The sequence below is a fragment of the Protopterus annectens genome, chromosome 6.part0, assembly GCF_019279795.1.
Source record: "Protopterus annectens isolate FY-2018-M chromosome 6.part0, PAN1.0, whole genome shotgun sequence".
Lineage (NCBI taxonomy): Eukaryota > Metazoa > Chordata > Ceratodontiformes > Protopteridae > Protopterus > Protopterus annectens.
The window spans coordinates 1469414905-1469439899 of record NC_056737.1 but is presented as its reverse complement, the minus strand read 5'-3'; the positions used below and the strand labels follow the sequence as shown (position 1 = coordinate 1469439899).

At 37.3% G+C, this 24995-nt stretch overlaps 1 protein-coding gene across 1 annotated transcript in view; it reads left to right on the top strand.

Annotated features, from left to right (window-relative positions):
* LRP1B (LDL receptor related protein 1B) overlaps window positions 1-24995 on the top strand; it is a gene marked incomplete at its 5' end in the record, with an annotated part of 5941474 nt that overhangs the window by 1506813 nt on the left and 4409666 nt on the right. Inside the window, one exon of the mRNA XM_044073672.1 lies at window positions 4661-4905. Coding sequence (XP_043929607.1) covers window positions 4661-4905 — 245 coding nt within the window. The remainder of the gene's footprint in view (window positions 1-4660; window positions 4906-24995) is intronic.

The following is a 24995-nucleotide window of genomic DNA, read 5'->3' as shown; positions in this document are numbered from 1 at the left end:
TATATATATATATATATATATATATATATATATATACATATATACACATATGTGTGCGTGTGTATACATGCACACAGGGATATATATGCATATATAGATATAAATATATGATCACTTTCTCTACCTACCCATATATATATATATATATATATATATATATATATATATGTACACACACACACACACACACACACACACACACATATATATATATATATATATGTATATATGGGTCTACTTCAGAATGTTGACCATTCAGAATGCCGACTTTCATATGGCCGACACCATATGATTGACATTCCAAAAGACCGACATCCTGAAATAGCCCCATTTACCTACATGTAAACACAGTAAAGCAAGCCCCCCTGCACCCCCCACAACCCCTGCTACTTAAATATACTCACTACATGATTGCACTACAGTGCAGGAAAGGGGAATCTCCCAGTCCCACTGTAGAGTGATCTCCGCTATAATTTGTCTGCCTTTCAAATGTTCGCTCATATAGTGTCGACCATATGAGTTTTGAGCATTTGAAAGTTCGGCCAAATGAAGGGCTCCTATAATATATATATATATATATATATATATATATATATATATATATATATATATATTAAACTTCAAAAACAAAGGGACAAAACCTGGTATCAATACCAAAGAACAAAAGACAATAAAGCTCTGCTAGCACACCAGCAGCTCCGCAATCAAACAAAATAAAAAACTCAAACTAGACAAAAAAAAATATTATACAACTATGCAAACAAATATGAAAACAATCCCAAAAAGTTCTAGCAAGCAATTAACTCACTCCTCCACCCAGGTAAAACTACAACTCCAGAACCAACAACCAATAACCAAAGCGTGAGTATTGCCTCACAAATCAACACCTACTTTATAAACACCATCCTCTCCTTAGTTACAGGGAACGATTCCACCCCTCTGTCTCTTCCTCCTAATATGGACACTAACAACAACTTTTTTGACCTCAAACCTGTCCCACCTAACACCATAAGAACAATGCTGAAAAAAGTGATTCCTTCTCCCTTAGCAGCTGACCAACTCCCCAGTGAGTACTTCAAACTGTCAGCTGATGCCATAGCTCTGCCTATCTCCATTCTGGTAAATAGGTCTATAGCAGAACAATATGTCCCAAAATTATGGAAAATTTCCTACATCACTCCTTTGCATAAAGGAGGAACATCAGCAAAATTAAACAATTACAGACCCATAACCATCCTTTCCCCCTGTGACAAAATTCTGGAAAAATGTATCCACACTCAATTACTACAATATCTGTTATCTCACAACCTTATCTCGCCCTCCCAACATGGGTTCAGAGCAAAACATAGCACCACCACAACCCTAATTAATTTCTCTAGCACTATAAACCTGCTGAGAAATTCAAACCAGCATGTAGCATCAATTTTTCTAGACATGTCAAAAGCCCTTGACACTGTCTCCCAATAGAAACTCTTTAGTACTCTTGCCTCACTAAACCTATCAAAGACTTCCCTCTCCTGGTTCCTAAGCTATCTTTCTAACAGACAACAAGCAATATGATGGAAATCTGAACTCTCACCACTTCTGCCTGTCTTAGTTGGAGTCCCCCAAGGGTCCATACTAGGACCCCTTCTTTTCACCATCCTCTCTAATGATCTAGCCTCATCCACAACACATGCTAAAGTAGTTCAGTATACAGACAATTCAACTTTAATCTGCTCAGCAGATACCTTACCAGCCCTCCAAATAGTAGCCCAACAAGCTTTTAATAATATAGAAACACATCTAAGTAAATCGCAACTAATACTCAACCCCAAAATGATAGGTAATGCTATTTACCAGTAGCAAACAATCACCAACCACCCCTCCTTTCACTATTCTCTCAGCAAACAACACGCTCATCCAACCAGTTGAGCATACAAAACTCCTTGGATTGACAACTGACAACAAACTCAGATTTGACCAACACATAGCCACCACAATTAAAAAAGTTCACATCACAGTTGGCTCACTGTACAGAAGAAAGCCATTCCTCACTGACAATACCAGACTAGCCATATTCAGAACCTTCCTCCTCTCTACACTCCTATATGCTTTCCCCCTCTTTACCAACTTTAAAAAAATCTGACGTAACCAAATTGGAAACTTGCTACAACAATATAGCCCATTTTGTAGCCAGCCTTCCCCATCAAACCCACCATTGTATTGCTCTACATAAATTAAATTGGCTCAAGCTACCTAACCTTCTTCATCTCTACCAACTTAAATTCACACACAATATCATCTTCCATCCTGACAGTTGCCCATCCCTCAAGGAACTTGTTGTTCCCTACTCATGTCTATGAAGTCTAAGATCTGCAGACAGAAACTTTCTCACAGTAAACAAAGCTAACAGCACTCATGGTGAACCCCTGTTTTCTAATCATATAGCCAAACTATGGAACTCTCTACCCCACACCCTCCAAAACACACCTGAATCTACCAGTTTTAAACAACTACTATTTGAACATCTATCCAAGAACTGGCATTGCTCCTGCACCAAACCTGACTGACAAGATACATATATATAACTCTCTCAACACACTGTCCACTCCTTATTTCATTTTCTCCCACTACTCGGTGTTTATTACTACTAAAAATAAATATATATCAAGGAAATGTAATTTGGTCATAACTATTATTTAATATGTACACACTATTAACTTTATTTTTTTCTCACGGTGATCTTCACTGAAATGCTTGTGTTTTTCTTTTTGAACCTGTATCTACTAGAAAACTGTATTGAATACTACTTTGTATAGACTAACTAGAAGATGTATATTCTGAATCTTACTGTATGTATACTATTGCACTAGCTAATTACTGTATATTGCTTGTATTTCTGCGGAGCTTTTCTCCCCGGGTCTCTGCTGAAAATGGGTTTCTGGCCCAGTCGGACATTTCCGGTAAACAAATGTAAATAAATAAATAAAATAAATATATATATGCCCAATCTATATCCCTTCCCAAACATCTAATATGCAATGATGAATGATGTCAGGCCATTATGGCTAAGAACATCTGTCATTAAATACCCCCAATAGAAGCATGGGATGTATACTCTGGTATCATCACCAGTACTCATGACCCTTTTCTTTGCCTTTATGAGCCATTCCATTTAACTATTTTTTCAAATGACTTAGGTATTCAATTGGTTTTGCAAAACCATATCAGATGATTTCTAGCCAAACAGTCCTGTATCCTTATATTTATTCATAGCAGTGGACCCAATTCCAAATGGCTTGCTCTCAGTATAGCTGACAACTTACACTGAGAGCAGGTCTTTTGGAAACAAGCCCTTGGTGTAAAGTTTGTTTATAGAATGGCCTTACACCAAAGCAAGTCACTTTTACTGAGAAATGGTCATTTGGAATCAGTGCAGATTTAACACTGACAGCAACTCTTTTCAAAACTGGCCTAGTATATGATTATCCCAATCACTTTTTAATTATTTGAAAATACGTGTGAAACTATTTTAGCAACTGCGGTGGTGGTGCTGCTGTAGCGTTGTCGTCTCACAGTAAGACGCTGTCTGGTTCGATTCTCAGTTAGAGCGTCTTCTATGTGGAGACATGTGTGAATGGGCGTACCTTCATTGAAAGTTGTGCGTCAGAGCTGGCAATTCGGTACATAAAAATTTACTACCAATTATTAGCGGACCGGAGTTCCGCTGTGGCGACCCCTAACTTGGAAAAGCCGAAAGACACAACAACAACAACAACAACAACATGTGAAACTATTTTGTGAATCATTTACTAGGACTTTGTCAAACAATATGCTGTCACTGTCCTTTATAAAAATATTTAGTTTCAAATACTGCCAGCATTTTCCAGTTAATAATTTAGAAGACAATTGCATTTTTTTGTTATACCATTCTTGAACATGGCAAAGAATTTAATATTAGCAATTAGCAGATTTTCTTCATGGTGTCTTCATATAAATCAATTAAAGAATTCTTCTGAGTAAGTTTAATACTGCAAGGTTCACTGCAGCTACTGATGCAAAACATTTACATTATTCTGCTTTTTTCCCAGAGTGCTATGATATATAATTTCTCGTCTCTGAGGAAGGCATCCCTGTGGTATAATGTTAAATGAAATCTGTGTCACTTCTTAGTATCTTCCTAATTGCATATATAATTTCTAAGCCTAATAATCTTTTCACATCGCAGCACATGCAGTTAACTTATTAGCCTTCAATTTTTTTCACTAGCCTCTCATGCTATGTACGTTGATAGATTTATCTGATTATCATCCCATTTGAAATTTTATGCAGGATGCCTTTTCTAATCCATTACATTTCACAGATTGCACACTGCACAGTCAGTATTTAAAACAGACAAACCCTTGTTTAGAAGTCAGAGTCTTTCATTTAAATTCTGCACTGTATTTTCAGCAAATAAATCCCAAATGTTATGACATAGTCACCCCAAGGTGATTATTACTTTTACTTTCTTGTAAGTATTTCTCTGCTTCACTATCTGCACAATGACAAGGTCATAAATTAATGCACAGAATATTCACTGCCACATTTATCATTGCAGCAGCTTTATGTCACCTTCGCCATGCAGCTGTCCTGGTTTTATGAATGGCTTGTGATACTGTGGTTTATCTTCTTGTAGGTCTGATGCACTGTATTCTGCTTTGTACGATGGCTCTGACATGATAGAGATAATACGTGGACACGAATACCTGTCCCATCCCTTTGCAGTTTCTCTTTATGGTGGTGAGGTGTACTGGACAGACTGGAGGAGTAACACCCTGACAAAAGCCAACAAGTGGACTGGTCAGAATGTGACCGTGATACAGAAAACTACCGCACAACCCTTTGATCTTCAAATATACCACCCGAGTCGACAGCCACAGGGTAAAACATTTGTCTTCATAGATTAACTAACTGTTGTAAGAAAGTTATAAAACAAGTATTATTTTGCATAAGATTGTGTGTATGCAACAAATGTCAGAAGTGAAATTCAGTTGTGCATTCATACTTTGAGGGATGAACATCGATAAATGTAATTTTAAAGAATTGGGTATATTATCTTGGACTTATTTTTTTAATGAAATATGCAAAGCTCATGAATAATTGATACTGTAAACTGTAGAGATTGCCAAATTGTTAATTTGGCACATAACTCACAGCTAAAGGATGTATTATGACTGGAATACAATTGTTAGTTTATCTTGAGAGAAGTGAAGATAGAATATGAACTGACTGAGAAAAATTGTTGAAGAGAAATGCTGAACTCAAGTACTCACAAACTGAACTCATGACATAATGTTATAAACACTATAAGGTCAACAAATTCTGCTGACCTTTTCTTCCCAACTTCTATCACTTGCTTTGACATTAAAATCTCTTCATTGTGTCCTGAAAGTCCTGGATTAACAGTGGCTAGTTCTTTTTTTTTTTTTACGGAATGATACAATTCACAATCACGATTATTGGACTAATCATTGTGACATTCCATGCATGTGCACTACCAGCAAACTTATAATCTCGTCAAAATAAAACACTGTTTCTGCAAAATAGAACGCTCACTGAAAACAGCGTTCTATACCATAGAGTGACACAGGGGCAGTTCAGATAGTATTACACAGATAGCAACCATCACTATTCAAACTGATGACTGCAAAGCAGATTTGATTCCCTCAACCTCCTTTTGTATATATTATGTGATTCCAAGCAACTCACTTAAACAATATTTCTTCATCACTCCTGAAAAGAGACATCTGCATCCAGTAGGCTTGCACAGTTAAGAAAAAAAAAAACTGCATTACAGATAAAATCAAAATTATATATTTCAGCCCTTTAAGATACAAAGTACAAATAAGATTCACACACACATCTAGCTGCACACATGCCTGCACATGCACAAACATACACATATCTGTCTTCCTGAATGTATTAGAATCAATCTACAAAGTCAGGTATCAAAAAGTTGACTACTGAAAGGATAAAATAAAAATTAAAAAAGAAAAAATACTCTCACTGCTGAAACTCAGAAGGTCATCATCGTTTATAAATGAGAGGTCACAAAATTTTGGGATGGGGAGAGAAAAATGCTCACTTCTCTGATGAAGTGTCACCTTCCAGTCAAAATAATGAAGTAGCTGTAATGTGGGGAGTGCAGTACAACATGTATGAAGAAAGGGGTTTATAATTCTTGAAAAAAACAGAAAGAGAAAGAAAAATCATCTTTTTGGTTTGTTTTCTGTTTGAATTTTCTATTTTTTAGTACTGTGGCTTTCACATTTGTTTTAGCTGCTGCCAAGTAAACATCGGCTGCTTCCAGCTCCCCTCTGCATTTCCAAGGTCTAGTGGACATGCCTTAGCCTTCCAAGTCTCTGCCCAATCCACATCTGAGACCAATGAGGAGACTGAGGAGACTGATGCTGCACCAAGCTGCTGCCGGGAGCATGCCGTAATCCATCACACCATGGCAGCCTTCAAACCTCTGCAATGGCTGCCTTCAGGAAGTGCATGCATGCTCCTGCACATGCCTTAGCCTTCCAATCTCTACCCAATCCACATCTGAGACCAATGAGGAGACTGAGGAGACTGGTGCTGCACCAAGCTGCTGCTAGGAGCATGCTGTAATCCACCACACCATGGCAGCCTTCAAACCTCTGCAATGGCTGCGTTTGGGAAGTGCATGCATGCTCCTGCACATGCCTTAACCTTCCAATCTCTACCCAATCCACATCTGAGACCAATGAGGAGACTGAGGAGACTGGTGCTGCACCAAGCTGCTGCCAGGAGCATGCTGTAATCCACCACACCATGGCAGCCTTCAAACGTCTGCAATGGCTGCCTTCGGGAAGTGCATGCATGCTCCTACACATGCCTTAGCCTTCCAAGTGTCTACCCAATCCACATCTGAGACCAATGAGGAGACTGAGGAGACTGGTGCTGCACCAAGCTGCTGCTAGGAGCATGCTGTAATCCACCACACCATGGCAGCCTTCAAACCTCTGCAATGGCTGCCTTCGGGAAGTGCATGCATGCTCCTGCACATGCCTTAACCTTCCAATCTCTACCCAATCCACATCTGAGACCAATGAGGAGACTGAGGAGACTGGTGCTGCACCAAGCTGCTGCCGGGAGCATGCCATAATCCACCACACCATGGCAGCCTTCAAACCTCTGCAATGGCTGCCTTTGGGAAGTGCATGCATGCTCCTGCACATGCCTTAGACTTCCAAGTGTCTACCCAATCCACATCTGAGACCAATGAGGAGACTGAGGAAACTGGTGCTGCACCAAGCTGCTGTTGGGAGCTTGCCATAATCCACCACACCATGGCAGCCTTCAAACCTCTGCAATGGCTGCCTTCAGGAAGTGCATGTATGCTCCTGCACATGCCTTAGCCTTTCAAATGTCTACCCAATCCACTTCTGAGACCAATGAGGAGACGGAAGAGACTGGTGCTGCACCAAGCTGCTGCTGGGAGCATGCCGTAATCCACCACACCATGGCAGCCTTCAAACCTCTGCAATGGCTGCCTTCAGGAAGTGCATGCATGCTCCTGGACATGCACAGCCTAACAAAACAGCACACTGCTTGCAGAGTGCAGCTTACCAGCTTATTTGTGCTGCTACTGCAGTGAACCAGGCTGTCTACCTCTCCAAAGATAGGAAAGCTGATGTCAGATGCTCGCTGCCATTGTCCCACACCCATTCACTTTAGCACCAATGCTGCTAATCAGCCATAGGTCATCTGGGGGCCTTCAGGATGTTGTCCCTCTTTCTTGATCATAAACTATATGAATGGGGAACCAACAAATGCATATGTGTTCCTGTGTGTGTTTGTGTGTGTGTGTGTGTGTGTGTGTGTGTGTGTGTGTGTGTGTGTGTGTGTGTGTGTGTGTGTGTGTGTGTGTGTGTGTGTGTGTGTGTTTCTGTGGGAGTCTGTATAAATACAATATACACATATTCTCACAAATACACATACACATAAATGAAGATATGCAGATTATTTTCTTGTCCATGTGATGCATTCATTGCTCATCTGCCATCTGTTTCAAATTATTCTGCCAATACAGAAGAAATACGTATATTTTCTCCCCAGTACTTTGATAACCACATATTCTTAATTATCCACATAATCATGCTAGCAAAATGGCACAGATGTAAGGTATCCATGTACTTCATAATGCGGCCAGGTTAAGGAAGAACCTGGCTCTTATTAATATCCTACATGCAGATTGCATGAACATATTGATTGTGCTCTGTCCAGTCTCAAGGAAAGAAAGTAAGAGTGTGATACCACAACGGCAAATTTCTGAAGACTATAGGTCTACTTATATTCCTGGAGGCATACCAGATATCTTAAAATAATAGTTTAGACAGATTCACTCTGTGCACTGTGTGCTTTGCTGAAAAACTAATGTGCAGGACAGGCACTGTAACCAGTCTGTCTGCAAAGATCATAGCTTCTGGTGAGTAGCACAAACCTATAGGAGGCTCACCCAGTTTATGCCTTGAGATAATGTATTGATAAAGCTTGAGCATATAAGAACTTGGTGTATCTCTGAGTAGGGCAATCCCACACAATCAGCATGGAGAATGCATTTAAGGCATACTTGGCAAAGAAAATAACAACTAAAGGAGATGCAAGGAAACATAAAAGTTGAATATAGTGCATTAAATCAGCTTTTGACTCTGGCTTTATCTGATAAATGTAATGAGATTCTGCAACATTTAAAGACCTAATTTATATATTCTAAAGGAAAACAATATTGGAAAATGTAATACACGGGGTAGAGTAATAATGTTATCTGTGCTTGTACATTGCATTATGCCTGTGATATCTGAGACATACCTCAGCTGATGTTGTGCTGTCATATACTTAGAAACTATCACACACACACACACACACACACACACACACACACACACACACACACACACACACACACACACACACACACACACACATATCTACTATCAATACTCACAGATATAAATTTAGATCAACACCTCAATATCATTTAATGTCCATGTCACTGAAATGTGTTGTGTTGCCTCTAGGGCTAATCAGCACTTTCTTGCTAGTGGACCATGCATCATTCATTCTCAAACACACATGCATGCATTCAAACAAACACACGGACATATACACGCACACACACACACACACACACACACACACACACACACACACACACACACACACACACACACACACACACACACGTGCATGCATACTCACTTGAAACCACCCATCCCCTGCATATACTCATACATGTTGACTCATACATATACACATGCACACCTTGCCGACTGTATATCCACTTATTTCCATGGCACTTACCTCTAAAGTGTCCTTATCCATTAAAAGTAATGGGTGAATATAAAGTTTTCATCTAGTTAATTAACGTGGTTTGCTGTGCTAACACAGTGAGTAAATGTCTTACCGCAGGCATTTCTGGGGAGAGGGCACATGTCTATCTTCTATAAGCCACTCCCCTAAAATGCCTCATTAGCTTGTACCCCAGTACAAACTGCATAGAATCACTATGGTGGGCCTGTCTCTGAATCAGAAAGGGCCACTGTCAGTGGTAGCTTACAGATGGCAGCTGCTGTTTCTGAATCTGGCCCATACTCCCCTGTAGTACATGAAGCTTCCTTTTAAGTGGTAGTTATTTATGGTATTATTGATGATGAATGTGCAACAGGAATAAATTTAATAGCTGTCTGAAGAGGCAAAATAATATATGACAGTATGATATTTTCATAGTTACAGACCTACTGATAAAGGTCGCTTTCATGGTACAAATAGATGTGTTTAATTCCCTGAAGTATATCCTAGAAATGCTCTTTATCAACTGGACCTTCATTTATTCTGTTTATAAGACAGACTGAGTTGTGAGTTAGTTAAAAAAATATAGTCTGTCTGCCTGAAAATTAAGATAAAACAATGTGTGTAGCACCAGTAAGTGGTGTATTCTTTCTACATTTGAAGTGCGTACATTTCAAAAATCCCTGTTTCTGCAACATAAGTTCAATTTGTCTTTTGAAAAAAATGGATGATTTTTATGACAACAAGTCTTGCAGGTTTGCTACTGTTTTAATGTTGCTCAACTGTGGATAAACCTTGTTATTGTAAGATTCTTAAGTATGAGTCTGTCTTTCAGTGTTGTTCAGAAGTTCTTACATCAATTTCTCTGAATTACAATGCTCATTGACTTGTTTTTTAATTATAAGTTCACATATTATAAAAAGTCATTTTGTTACTGCAAGTTTAGAAGTGAACTGCACAGATATGCTTATAAAAAACATACTTATCATGCCTTACAATGCCTTGGGTATGCAGTAATATCCTCTCATTGAATTTGCATACAAAACATAAATTTGTGTAGGTGGTATTAGAAATCTTGTGGATAATGTCATGCTTTGTAGGTAGGATAATTTATGTATTTCAGGTTACGGTTACTAAGCTGAACTTTTGTTCTTCATGAGTGAAGTTGTCGACAATAGTTATTAAATGAGCTAGGCTGATAGATTCCAAAAGATTTTTGCAGTTTACTTGAAACAAGTACAGTAAACCCCAATAATGGGCATCACTTTGAATAGTTGTAATCCTTAACCTAATTATTATTACTTTCGACATTCATATTTTCTTGTTTAGGAAAATTGAAACAGTAGCATCATTACTGATGTTTTCCCCTATTTTCAGAAACTTTTTCAATGAGTGAGTGGCCGGATATAATTTACCCATGATGCCAGGGTAATCCTATGGGCTAGGCTTGTAAAGGCTCCAGGGCCATTAGCCGAGTACACACCTATGAACCTGTTTATTGCCTTTTGTTGACATATGGCCCACCTGACTAGTTAGGCCCATTTTCAGCAGAGACCTGGGGAGAAATGTTTTGTTAGAGATGCAGAGTACAAAATTTGCAAAGAATTTACATAGAAAAACATACCAGTTTCTTAACAACAAACATGGGGTTTTAGAATCACCCAGTGAGTAACACAATCAAGTCAAACGTTAATACAATTTGATTTGTTTAGGAGTGTTATATAATAATAAAAGGGTTGCATTTACATATACAGCAATATACAAATTGAATTTACATAGGAGTGATAGAAAGTAGTATACTGTTATAAATATAGAAAGGATGTATTTATGTTTACGGGATAAGGTAGGAGATCTGATGAGTTAGGGGTTGGCAATGGTCTAGAGGTCTAAGACAGAGAGAGAGAGTCAGTCAGGGTGTGAATAAGAACAGATACAGAAGACGTTTATGCTGTTTTACGTTGTGCTGAAAGCTAGATGCACAGCTGTCCTGTTTTAGTGGGACAGGCAGTGAGTTCCACTGTATGGTGACATAGGATACGTATCGTGAGTCTCCAGCTGTATTACAGGATTTGGAAGTTATTAATATGGTCTGATTACATGAACGAAGGCAACATGGTAGAGAGTAGTGCTCAAATGTTTTGTAGAGAAAGGCATGTGTGTGGTTTGCATATTATTTTGTGGGCAAGCTGAGTGAATGTAAGGTGATTAGATAGTTCTAGCCAGGTCATCTTCTTTAGTGTTAAGCAGTGGGGTGTGTAGAGTAGGATAAATTAGCTGAAACCATGGCTATTTTTAATGCATGCCTCTAATTTATTTAGTAGGGTGGCTTGAATATTGGTTAATATGAGCGATGCATAGAGAAGGGACTGGGGAATGTAGAATGATGCTAAGGATTTTCATGATAGTCTTTGAGGCTGGTTTTGATTCAGTAGAGGAAGCCCAATTTTTGCTGATTTTTTTTGATGGCCTGGGTGATATGCAGGTCAAGTTTTAGGTTATTGTGTATTATGACTCCTAGCAGTTTGGTATGTGTTATAGCTTGTATGGTGGTGGTGTTTGTTGAAGTAATATTATTAATATTAATATATTACTAATATTAAGTAAGCAGTTATCATGGCATAATGGTTAAGGTATTTACCTTACAAACAAGGTGCACAGTTTGAATTTCACATAGGGAAATTGGCTAGGCTTACAATGGCCCATAAAGAGCTTTTAGCCTAGTACTAATCTATGAATGACTTATGAGTGTACAAGTTGTTGAAAGAGATCTGGGTATGAAAAGTACTACTTTTGTTTTTGGCATTTACAATTAGTAGATGAGCCTTTAGCCATGATTCTCTGGAAGTAAAGGAGTACTGAGTCATTTACTGAAGTAGTGGAAGGGTTAAAGCTGAGCAGAATGGTGGCATTATTGATGTATTTTACTAAGGTGGCAGGTTTGCTGGCTTTGTGCAGGTTGCTTGTGAAAATATTGCTGGGTGTAGAATTGACCCTTTGTGTTACACTGGAGGAAGGAGGAGAAGTCTTGATTCCATATAAGTTCTTATCATACCAGTAAGTTCCCTTGTAGGAAGTACTTCTTCTATGCATTTAGTGCTTAATTGGAGGTATTGTCTCCATCCACAGCACGGGCATGTTTTCCATTCAATATACCACTAATCAGCTCTCAGCTGTCAGTGGTGGTAGATTTACCCAAAACAGCCATCATTTACCCACAGTGTTAGGGTCTGCAGATTTAAATTTTAGTATAATCTGCAGTCCCTGATACTCAAGGTATGGCTGTTCATGTTATACAGCAAATACATGATAAAAATATGCTCCTTATATTTCTTTTTATTAACTCAAATTTGTAATTGAAATTATGTATTTAATTTGCTACATGTTTGTGATGTATAAATGGAGCAGATGCATTTGGACCACTGACTGTGCATGCATACCTCCTATACAAGTGTGTATATGGCTTTGCATAGGCAGTTTGTATTAATTCGGCATCACATGAGAAGCACCTTTAACTGGCTTGTCATTGGGCCACTTTTACACATGTTAAGGTCATTAGGACACATTCCTGGAGTTGTGCGATGTCTATTCGTCTCTGCACTGCAAGTTTGAATGTAATGGTCACTGGTAGTGGATTATCAGTGATGTTAGTTTTCTATTTTGTAAACCTGATTTAACTTTTCATTTTGAGGGACACCTCTCAGCTGCAATGATTTAGGCCTTGCAGTCTGATTTTAGCCCTGATTTAGTCTTGCTTCTCCTGGACTTATGATATTCCTGCAGTTACACACTTTATTAAATAAATAAATTAAACCCATACAAAGATTCATTAGTACTAACTTTATAGGTCTTAACATATATTTATTTTTGATAACAGTAAGAAAGCACTCCTTTTTCTGTCCTTCAGCTATGATTTTTAAAAGTAGATGCTATGATTTTTTAATGCTTGGAGGTTGACAAGGATGAGATGGCAACTGTAGTCTAACAATACCTAAAAGATTCTGTAACCATATACCTCAGTTCCTTGGCTAAATTCAAAAGTGTGCGCATATGAAATGATAGTAGATTTCTTAAGGCAGATTACCATGGTTGTATTGTTTATAATTACTCATACTATGTGTAATTCATCTATAAATGCTGTTCCATGATGGGAGTACTATTTGTGGTCCAGAGTTTCACAAATGTTCACAATAACTCAGGCGTTACATTCATAAACCCAGTCTAATGACTATTGCAAGGTGTCTGCACTTAACTAATACCAGTTCATACACGATGCTCACTATGAGGTAGACAAGGTTATCATAAAACGGAAGACTACTATTCATTTTATGCGGCATTGTGATAACTCAAGTGCGCTGTCTGCTAGCACTCATTGCAAATAATGCATCATTATCACTGTTATCTACTGGTAGGATTCCCAAACAGACTCTACAAGTAGATCAAACAATGTTCTTTTGATAAATCTGTGAGGAGAAGACCTAAACCATTATGCCAAACCCTCTGCATGGTTCTTTATGATTAAGAGTGACACTGTGTCAGTCATTACTGGCTCTGAATAAAAATAATTACTACCCAGGGATTCATTTCTACCATTCAGGAACTAAATTATACTCTTTAATTAAATCTGTCTACAGTAACCCTGCCCCACATTAAAGTTTCACTCTTATTCTAGTAGCCTTACTGATGACAGATACTCTAAACCCTTACAACAACACAAGTGTGACTGCCTGACATAGATTTCCTTACTGCCAACTGTCTGGTTTTTCTTCACATCACAAATAATAAGATACTTGTTTTTTTTTTTTACAGAAGATGAAGCGTTATTAAAATGGCTAATGCAGTAAATAAGAAAGAAAAGTGCGAACAATGCAAAAGTTCAGCAGAACGTCATACATCCCAGCTTCATTGCTTTGCTCTGGAATGGTATTAAAGTACCCAACTTAGCAAATACATCACTTCAGGGAGGACAGCACATCTTTTAACAGGCATGTCTTTTTAAGGGTCTACTTTAGAATGATGAAAAATTAAAATATCGAGCGCTCACATGAAAGAAAAATTAGGAATTCAGTATTTAGTTTTTTGGATCACAGTACAGTGAAGATCAAAATATTTGCCCTTTCCTCACTGTAGTGTGATCTCAGAGTAGGAATATATATTTAGCAAGGGTGTGAGGGGTGCAACCCCCCACAATAGCGATTTAGAGTTCCTGATTATTCGCTCATGTGAGCATTCGATTTCTTGATTTTTTGGTGTTCTGACATAGACCCTTTTTTAATACACATGCCTTGTCTTGTTAATTTGGAGACAGACAGACAGAAAAGATGACCTATATCTTTAATTCATTCCTGGTATTGAGATATGATTACTGGACCAGAAGGGATGGCAATGAAGACAATGAGAGGGGAACAGATCTTTATAGAGCAAGAATCAACAATTGTGTAGTGTTAAGGAAGTTACAAGGAGTTTGAATTTTCAAACAGCATGCAATTCATAATTCATAATAATAGACATAGCATTTAGCTATTAAATGGGAAAATCCAAAGGTATCATTATTTTTGCATATTTATTTGCCACCACTGTCTTGCATGATTTTAGTATTATCACTTTGAAAATGAAGTTATTTCTGACAATGTCAAGACATTTGAAGCAAATAGTTAAGATGCATTTTTGTTATATGGCTGTGCTATATGGATTCATAAAATGTCTACAAATGAGATACTTAATAAGTTTCATTATTTTGATGAGTTAAAAAAACTGGCATAAGCACTGTTTCAGGGCATTATGCCACCTGCTCTGCAATGCAATTTCTGTCTTATATTCTGCTGATTATTGTTTCCAAAGTAAAAAAAAAAAAAAGTACAGTGCCTTAAGGAATATAGTTATATGCTCAGCCAGGTGTTGAAGAAGTCTGGGTTAAAGTTCATAATTGTGCAGTATAATGCATATTGCTGTCAAAGCTATTTTCTCCCAGAAGGGCCTATAAATTAGCATTTATGGGTTTTTCCTAAAATTTACAACGGTAGCATCGATAGCTGTTGGTTCATTTTTTGTTTACTGTACTGACCACTACACTTGTACTATGTAGCACTGAAAATTATACATCAATTAAACAATTCCTTCTCATTCTATGAAATATTTTTCAGTCTTCCACAAAATCTATTAGACATACGTGGTTTTGTGCAGGAGGTTTTCTTCCTCATGTTTTCATATATATACAGAAATGATCAGATCTCTGATCGTGACAACATTTTTATATGTTTGAGAAATCAATGTGAAAATAAAATCACCTCAAGAGCAAATCAAATCAAAGAGTCAAAATAATTTCATGACAGAAATGCTTAACCAAAAAAAAAAAAAACAGTATTTTAGAGTCCGAAAAGAATGAATACACATTGTAAGACTGTTATATTATGTAGAATCCCATCAGTATTGAGTTTGTAACATAATTTATGTTTGGGTTACATGCTTCCTTGCTTTATCAAAATCCACACTAAGGTCTAAAGAATGGACAGAAAAAGGTTTACACTCCCGTGATGTTCATTTATTTCTAAATCATTAGATGCTCAAAACAGAAAGGTAATTAAATTTGAGAGGAACTGTAACAAGAAAATTATAAATCATGCAGTAAAGATAGAGTAGCTTTAGATTTTCTTTTTTTATCCGTAATGCAAAGTTACATATAAGAAGGAATATTTTGATTTACATAAAAATTTGCATGCCTATTTAGATGTCTATTCATGTGTGCAACATTGATTATATGTAGAAAAATCTGTAATGAGCATCTGTGTAGACAAACGTGGTTTAAGATACTAATAATTTGTGGCAGTTCTACTAAAAGTAAAAGTAAAGGGATTAGAAGTACAGAAAGTAAGTTATGTCAACAATACTGTTGCATATTGTCTATCCTATACACTCTCCATGTATGACTGATATTGTAGGTATTTTAAGGAATACTAGAATTCACATTGTCATCTGTTGTGTATGTCTTATACCTTCAGTTTACAGGTGTGTACCTGCACAACGTATGCTAGTTTGGTTATGTCAGAGTCTTAGATGGGTGGTAAAAGGAGGCTGAATGTTGAGCTCACAAAGTTCTGTGGTTTTACATGCCAGTCAGGTGGCTGTTTTGTGAGATTTTTTTTTTGTTATGGCTTATGAGGTTATGGTCAGCTCTGTAACATTACGGAATTGAGTTGCATTTCTCCTGTTCTTTAGAGTGACCAACTGGACTAGATTAGAATCATATTTGAGGACCACATTGATCTTTGTTGGGTTTTATTGTGGATAAGGCTGTATATGAATTTCACATGACAGAATAAAGATGAACTGAAGAGGGGGCTTGATTACCAGGTAGATATGGATTTATGGCATCTCATATATAGAGTGCAGATTATTTAAACCCTAATTGATAGTTCATAAGGATTTGGCATAGAAGTTGAATCTTAAGAAAAAATATTCTATGCAGGCATGATTTCTTATGCCATAGTTACATATCCTTTAACTATGGAAAATTCTCTATGAGACTGGTTCAAAATTTTTTCAACACTGTGATGCAAAGAAGCAAATGGCTTTTTTTTTCCCAGAATCCACCTAACATAGTTAATTTGCTCTGTCATTTGATGAAATGCTGACTTTGATGAGGAGAAGCATGAATCATTTTCTAAAAATATTTTAGTGTCTCAAAACACTACAGTTGTCTTTTAGCAGTTAAGGATAGGCCCCATTCTTCCATCTTTGTTACCGGGCCGACAACATATGATGGTCAGGAAATCTGCATTCAGTATTAATTAACAAATTCTATTCTGTCATACTGAGTATGTTGGCTATTCTTAATGTGACTTCCCATAGTGTGGAAGAGGAGTAGCTTTACTGTGCAATCCCCTGTGAACTTCACCCTCTGACCTGACTGAAATGGACTTGACACTTTTTAAGTGTACTCATTCAGCCCTGTTTGGCAGAATTAAAACCAAGCCAAATAGACTTGCCAAGACTTTTCTCCACAAGTCAGGCTAAGAGTGGATAGTGCTTATAATGAAGGTCTTGATCAGTTTCTCAAATACAAATATTATATTACTTCTATTCTGTTTCATTGAATCTGGTACTGTTAGTTGTAGCTGATTAAGCTAAAACATATTTCTCTCCTCTATCAACTTGGCAAGATGACACTGCAAGCTGTTTGAAATGTACTGCTAAAATTCCTCATGTGAAAAACTTTGTAAGACAACTCAATAAATACATCCCATTGAAATGTTATAGACCCATCCCTTTGGTAAAATGTATTTCCAGTTACTTCCACTGATGTACATTGAAGGGTATTATGAATTAAGATACATGTCTGTCTGCAGCTAGTGTTCCTAATTTTAGTAGTGGTACTGACCTGCAGAAGTTCAAATCTGAGAATGACTAACTTTATACCTATGGGATTAAGCAATTCATTACTGTGGTTTGTTAAATGAGCAGGACGTTCTTAAACCAGCTGATTTGCTTGTGTATTTTTATGTGTGTGTGCGTGTGTGAGCGTGTGTGAGCACGTGTGTGTGCATGTATGTGCATGTCTGTTCGAGTGTTTGTGCATGTGTGTTTGTGTGTGTGTGTGTGTGTGTGTGTGTGTGTGTGTGTGTGTGTGTGTGTGTGTGTGTGTGTGTGTGTGTGTGTGTGTGTGTGTGTGTGTTTGTAGATTTTTTTATGAACCAACTTCGGTATGGAAAAAGACTACACTATCTGCAGTATACCACAACTGAAGGAGACTAAAGGCATTATCTGCTGTTGACTCTAAAATGCTGTCTTGTATGAAAGCTGACCCATGTTTTACAGCAAACTGACAAGTGCAATAAAGTCTGCATTTGGGAAAGACACAGAGTCACTTTTTTGTGTTAAAACATAAATGACTAGCTATGTCGAGTCTATATTAGAACATTGAAAGTTTAATGGTTCGAATCACTAAAGGTTGACCTTTAATGATCAACCATTAAAATTTTGAATGTTCATAAAAAATAAATAAAAAAAAGAAAAAAAATCTAAAGGGTGTAGGCAGGGGGGCAAGCCCTTCTGCACCCCCCACATGGGGGGCAGCACCCCCACACACCCCCGCTACTTAAATATACCAACTCTGAGACCGCACTAAATTGAAGTAAATGGAAATCTCCCCTTATGGAGATTTCCGCTTACCCGTTAGGCATTCTGCACTGTCGCTGTTCTCGTGTCGATAATGTCGGATTCGACATTGTCGGCTTTTTAGAATATAATAGGTAACCAGCTATATCTTCCCTATCTATCAACTTTCTGGCATAAAGCTATTTTTTTTTGTTCCAGCATCACATTTTTGGATACATAATTCTGCTCATCTTCTGGCAGTTAAGGCTAGTCTTAGTACTACATCTGCTTTTATTAAGTTAAACAGTACTATTATGTGTCCTATCTATCTATCTATCCATCTATCTATCTATCTATCTGTCTATCTCTCTCTCTGTCTATTTGTCTATATATCCATTTTCCTATCCATATATGTGTACGTGTGTGTGTGTGTGTGTGTGTGTGTGTGTGTGTGTGTGTGTGTGCGTGTGTGTGTGTGTGTGTGTGTGTGTGTGTGTGTGTGTGTGTGTGTGTGTGTATGTGTGTGCGCGCGTATGTATAGGTTTACCATAATTTGTTTGAACATGACTGAAAATCAAATATTTGAAATAACTTAACTGAAAATAAATTGACTGAAAACCATTTCACTGAAAACCCAGATGACTGAAACCCATTTCACTTTATCACAAATCAAGGAAAATATTCAACACGGAAAAATGCAACATAAAATAGTGGTTTAATGGGAGAGCTTAATTATATTTACTAGCTCCATAGCTGCACAACCACATGAGAGAAAGAAAAAAAAACACCGTATGCAGTGAATCTGAGTTGGTTCACATGCAGTGATTCACTGTGTATGGTGTTTCTCCTTTTCTCAGCTGATTGTACTGCCATGGAGTTAGTAACACGTTATATAATCTACTGCCTCCAAACAAGTCAAAGTCACTCAATCACACAGTGCTCCCAAGTCATCCCTCAGTCAATTAACATATCTGTTGTTTTTTTGTTTTTTTTTTACTGCTGCTGTGATTAGTGAACTAAACAACACAATTTCAAATGTTGCTGCATTACTTTCTGGAATAATTCTTGTTTCTTCGTAAGACACTATGAACTCAGTCTACCATTGTGTGCTAGATAATGACAGTGATTGGCATTTTAAGAACAAAGATAGGGTGTAGGGATGTTTAGGGGGTAAGTCCCTTTACTGAGACATCGATTTGTAAAGTTTCTAGAACAAGGAAGACAAGGCATCCTTATCAAAAGATGGGAGAAGTTAAATAAGTGCATTAAACTAACAGTTTGTAATTGGTTATCTGGCATTACTCAGGCTTACCATACTTTTATTCCATTATGGATTTGGTCCATTTGAAATAAAGTGCTTACTTAATGCAAAGGTTGGCTGCAACTCCTAGTTGTGAAAGTGACTACATACAATTCATGTGACTCTTTACTAAAACATTTTATGAACATACACTGAAATTAATTCCTCTTCAGGTTCTCGTTACTCTTAGAACTTTTAACATTGGAATATGTACCTTTAGTGAGAAATGCTGGTCTAGATCTCTAGTAACACACTAAAACAGAGAATATTGGCCATAAATAATTTAAATGAAGAGATGTATTCTTAAGAAAGTTTGGAATTTGATGACTTCCTCATAAAATGCTGAAGCCAAGACATGAGGGGAAAAAAAGTTTTTTTTTCCTTAATAATAAAATAAGGTAACCATTTGAAATGTTTGAACCCACTACAGCAAGTCCTAAAAGCAGGATGAATGGTGAAAATAAGAGAGTTATGTATACCAAGTCCAAAATGCTAATGATATTTTGGCATTTATTGGAATATTCTCTTTTCTCCAGAGCATGGTGATATTTGAAGCTGAACTCTAGTATATATATATATAGATATATATATATATATATATATATATATATATATACACACACACACATATATATATGAAATAGAATATATATATATATATATATATATATATATATATATATATATATATATACACATACACACCCACACACACACACAAACACACACATATGGTGCTGCAGTAGCATTGTCGCCTCACAGTTAGACGTTGCCCATTCAGTTCTCAGTTAGAGTGTCTTCTGTGTGTCGACATGTGTGAATGGGCGTTCCTTCGTTGAAGGTTGTGTGTTAGGCCCGGCAAGCCAGCACGTAAAAATCTACTGCCAATCATTAGTGGACGGGAGTTCCGCTGTGGCGACCCCTAACCTATATATATATATATATATATATATATATATATATATATATGTCACACATATCTATGCTTAACATAACCAAAATGCCAGTAGACTAACTTTTACTTGACCACCAAGACCAGAAAGTTGAGTTTCACATGAGTGAAATTTCACAATACTGACGTTCAAAAGACTGCATATGTGAAATGCCAAGTGTCCAAGCTGAGCAGAACAGGAAATCTGCTCATTTCCACACTGTAGTGTGATCTCGGAGTCAGTATATTTAAGTTGTGGGGTGTATCCTCCATGGGTGTGGTGATCTGCAAAAACTTAACTTTACATAAGTAATTATTTTTTCTGAAATGTAAGTTTATGTGATGAATATTCACATCAGTGCTGTAGCTGCTATCATGAACATTTAGTGTGATATATTTTCTTTGGGGGTATTGGCTGGTGGGTGGGCTTTATGTGAGGTGAGGTAAGTTGTTTTAGTTTTGATAGGGTAATGTGCTCTTGCTATAGCAGTAGTGATTATTTTCATAGTCTAATTTACTGTAACTCATTCACTTTATTTTATGTTTTGTTAGGTATGTAGTGGGAACATGGAATGTTGCAGGATAATATTTGTAGGACTTGTGTTTGCCCTTTCTTTATTGTAGTGTATTGCAGGTTGGTCTGTGTTTTAGAGTTTTGGTGATGTGGGAGTCAGGTCTGTGACTTGTCAAGTTTTTCGGATTTCGGTTTTGTGGTCTCTTTTTTTGAGTTTCGGTTTTGTGGTATTTTGGGTTTGTGAAGTAGACCCATATATATATATATATATATATATAATATATATATATATATATATATATATATGTATATATATATATATATATATATATAATATATATATATATATATATATATATATGTATATAAATTTGGGGCGGAGTGCATGAGTGAAGGGGAGGGCTGCCCCTCTCTGCAAGAAGAATTTTTAAGGAGATTTGCTCTTCTCTTGTGGTTTTGGACTTTTTTTGGCTTTTGGCACTTGGCATTTTGAGTGACAACATTTCAATAAGGAGTCTAAAACAACTTGGTATAACAGGTAATATACTGAGTTTCTTAGGTAAGCCCTGGCGCTGGCAATAGAAAATGTGATAGAATATAAATTTTGGGGATATCAACATTAACAGCTTGTGTGAAGTAGTATGGTGACATCCATAGTAACATTTTGGAACAAGATGCTGAATGTGCTAGTTAAAGAGCTTTGAGATGTTTATGCACTTTAGGTAAATATGCAAAAAGCTTATTGCTTTTAATAGACATTCTGAGATTTCTTCAGAGAACTACTATGTCAGCTTGTGAAATCTGTGCAGATAAACCAATGCAAAATGTATAGTCTCCTTAAAAATGTATGTATGTGGTTTGATGAAACGGAGATTATTTTTGCTATTACTGTCAGGTAAAGTAATAATGTATCTTGCCTATATAACAGAGACATGCTATTTAGGGAAATCAGTAGACTAGCCATTGCAGATATTGTCCAATGTGAAATTCAGAAAGGTTTCTAAACCAATGCTTCCTTTTTTTCCTTACATATTTAATAATAAATATGTAGTGCATGCATTGCTATGATTGCATCTGGTGTCTGGAAAAAGACAAGCTTGTTAAGCACTTCAAAATATTTTAAGGTCAGGTCTCACAAATAGCATGAACAGCTGGCAAAACCATCTGGCATAGAACGGTGGTAGAAGGTAAAACATCTTTAAAAGTTATGAGAACGTCACACTTCCATGCTTGTAAATGTATACTGTGGCAGAACAAATTGCTCAACAGTTTTTTTTTTCAGAGAGGTACTTAGTTTGTGCCCATCTCCGTTTGACTGCTTTAAAATTTTTACCAGCCTTTGAAAGTTGGAAAACACTTTATGCTTCTAAACATTTTTATTTTGTAACTGGTAGTACATGGAGCTGAAGAAGCTCCATTAACTACAAAAAATGACAGTTGTGTCTCATTGATTGTAATACCTTATTATGTGATCTCAACATGGACACTTCTTGAGCTTTGCTCTTGAAAGAATTTCTTGACATCCATGTCTCAAACACATAAGTTCATTATGATCAGATACCTCATCATAATCCTCTTTGTTATGCTCAGGAAACATGGCTTTTGGCAGTAGTTGTATCCTTTTCTTCCGCATTTAAATACATAAATAGATGTGAGCTGGAATTATTGATGAAAGCTCTTAATTCAGATTATTGTAGCCATCACTGAGAATTCTTTTAACAAGTCAGGATAGCTAGATTGTATCCGTTGCTGGAAGATAAAACAGATAAGCAGTGTATGGCAAGGCCACCTCTTTACTACTTTTATATTTTTTTTATTTTTCATCAATCCATGTCTGGTTCAAATGAATATGGTTAAATCAAAATTCCCAAATTTTAGGAATCGCTTATTAGAAGGGTAGGTTGCACACAATGATGATTTAGCATTTTTTTGCACCATTAGGTATTTTTAGGTAGTAGTGCAAGAAATACATCTTTGACTATTAAAATCAATAAAGCAAATCTTCTCACCATTGGTATGAGCATCTGTATTTAGATAAACTGCTAATATAAAGGTTGTCCGCTGAGCTTGAGTTATAAAACACACCAGACTGACTTTGCAATCTTTTATTATATAAAGGTCAAGGACAACCACTAGTGATGCCTAATCAATTTGTATGCAACATATCAAAAAATGCCATCAAACCATCCCCTCAAGCTGGTTGGCATACACCCACCTGTTCTGCCTGCCACCTCAAAGAGAACTGGGTGTGTATTACTAGCTATGTCAGACCTGGTTGCAAACATGTTTAACTCATACTTACAAGCCACATACCCCTGGATTCAGCTACTGGTCGATTCTGGATCCAACTTGAGGAAAGCCTAGGTTGCTGAACATGAATGGGGAGAACATAATGGGAGGGTGAACCTGTAAGGTCGCTGCCAAATCGGCATGACACACCGTTCCTCCCAAATCGCAAAGTAATTCTGGGTTACAAAAGAAAACAAGTTACTTTGAAAACTTTTTGACTAGCAGCAAACATATCCAAATTAAGCAAATCAAAACCCATGTTATTTAAATGAACATTGTCCAAACCATAGAAATCAGGCTCCAGTCTATTAATATCACTGTGTTCAATCACCTAAAAACCAATTTGGCTAGCTGCCAGCTTGACTCTGTAGTTGTTAAAAATGCGTCACTTTCTAAATGTCACTAGGCCTTCCAATGCCCATGCAATACCATCTAGGAATAATGGTGGACCAAAGGGAAGCTACCTTTGGATATACAGTAGCTGCCACATGTGTTCCATAGCAGATAAGATTCTGGCCAACAATATCTTCTTGGGGGGCTTGACACATATCATTTCTCCTGAGGTAAATTATCACAATGCTTGACAAGGCTTCTTCCATTAAAATCTTATGCCATATTTCCCAAATTGAAACCAGCTAAGACCCAGAAAACCAGAAGAGTAAATTGTCCAGCAGTTATTATCAAAAGAACGTGCATGACTAGCCAGGCACCCCAAGGCTAGGATGGATGCTCTCTGAATGAAAGAATGGCCCAAGAGTCAAATTATGTCTTTCTCTGCAACATAAATAAAAAATAATGCCTGATATATGACAAAAGGCATCAGAGACCCACCTTCCTGCTCCTTGAAAGACAAGCACAGATTGCATATCTGAAATAAAATCTATCCAAAAGGAATTGGAGGAATATCCATGTGGGTGAATACCTTGCCCTGCCAAGCCCTGCCGATGAAATGCATTAATCTCTGATAGGTAAAACGGTCTGCCAGAAGCCCACATGACAACCAATCCTTACCTTTGCTCTAAGGGGTAATATCAACAGAAAACTAACCCATTGCACAGGGCAAGTAGCTGGCCCCCTGGTCTTGTCCAGGTGCACCTTTAACAGCTTGATCAGCCTTGGATTTTTCCAACCAAATTATGACAAACTTCATGTGGATGGCATGATCCTTCCAGCAAATGTAAAGGAAACGTTAATTGCCCCGGAAGCATCTGTATGTAAAGAGATGAACAGAGTCACTATAGAGGCATACAAGTAAAATTCACCAATGGTCCTTCCTGTAAATCCCCTGAATATCAAAGGTAGGCAATTGTCTTCCAATAGGTTTCCTGGAATCCTGGGAAAGTCTCCCATGCTCTTTAGGCCCTTAAGTATCTTCCTTCTATCCCAGTGGCCTGACATAGTCTAAATGCTCAAAAAATGGTCCAACCATCCTAATGCTGCCGGGTGTACACTGAAAGGTGCATCCCCCATGTGGACCTAACCAAATAAAATTGTAGCAACAGCTGTACCCCCCCCCCCCATGGCCTGCG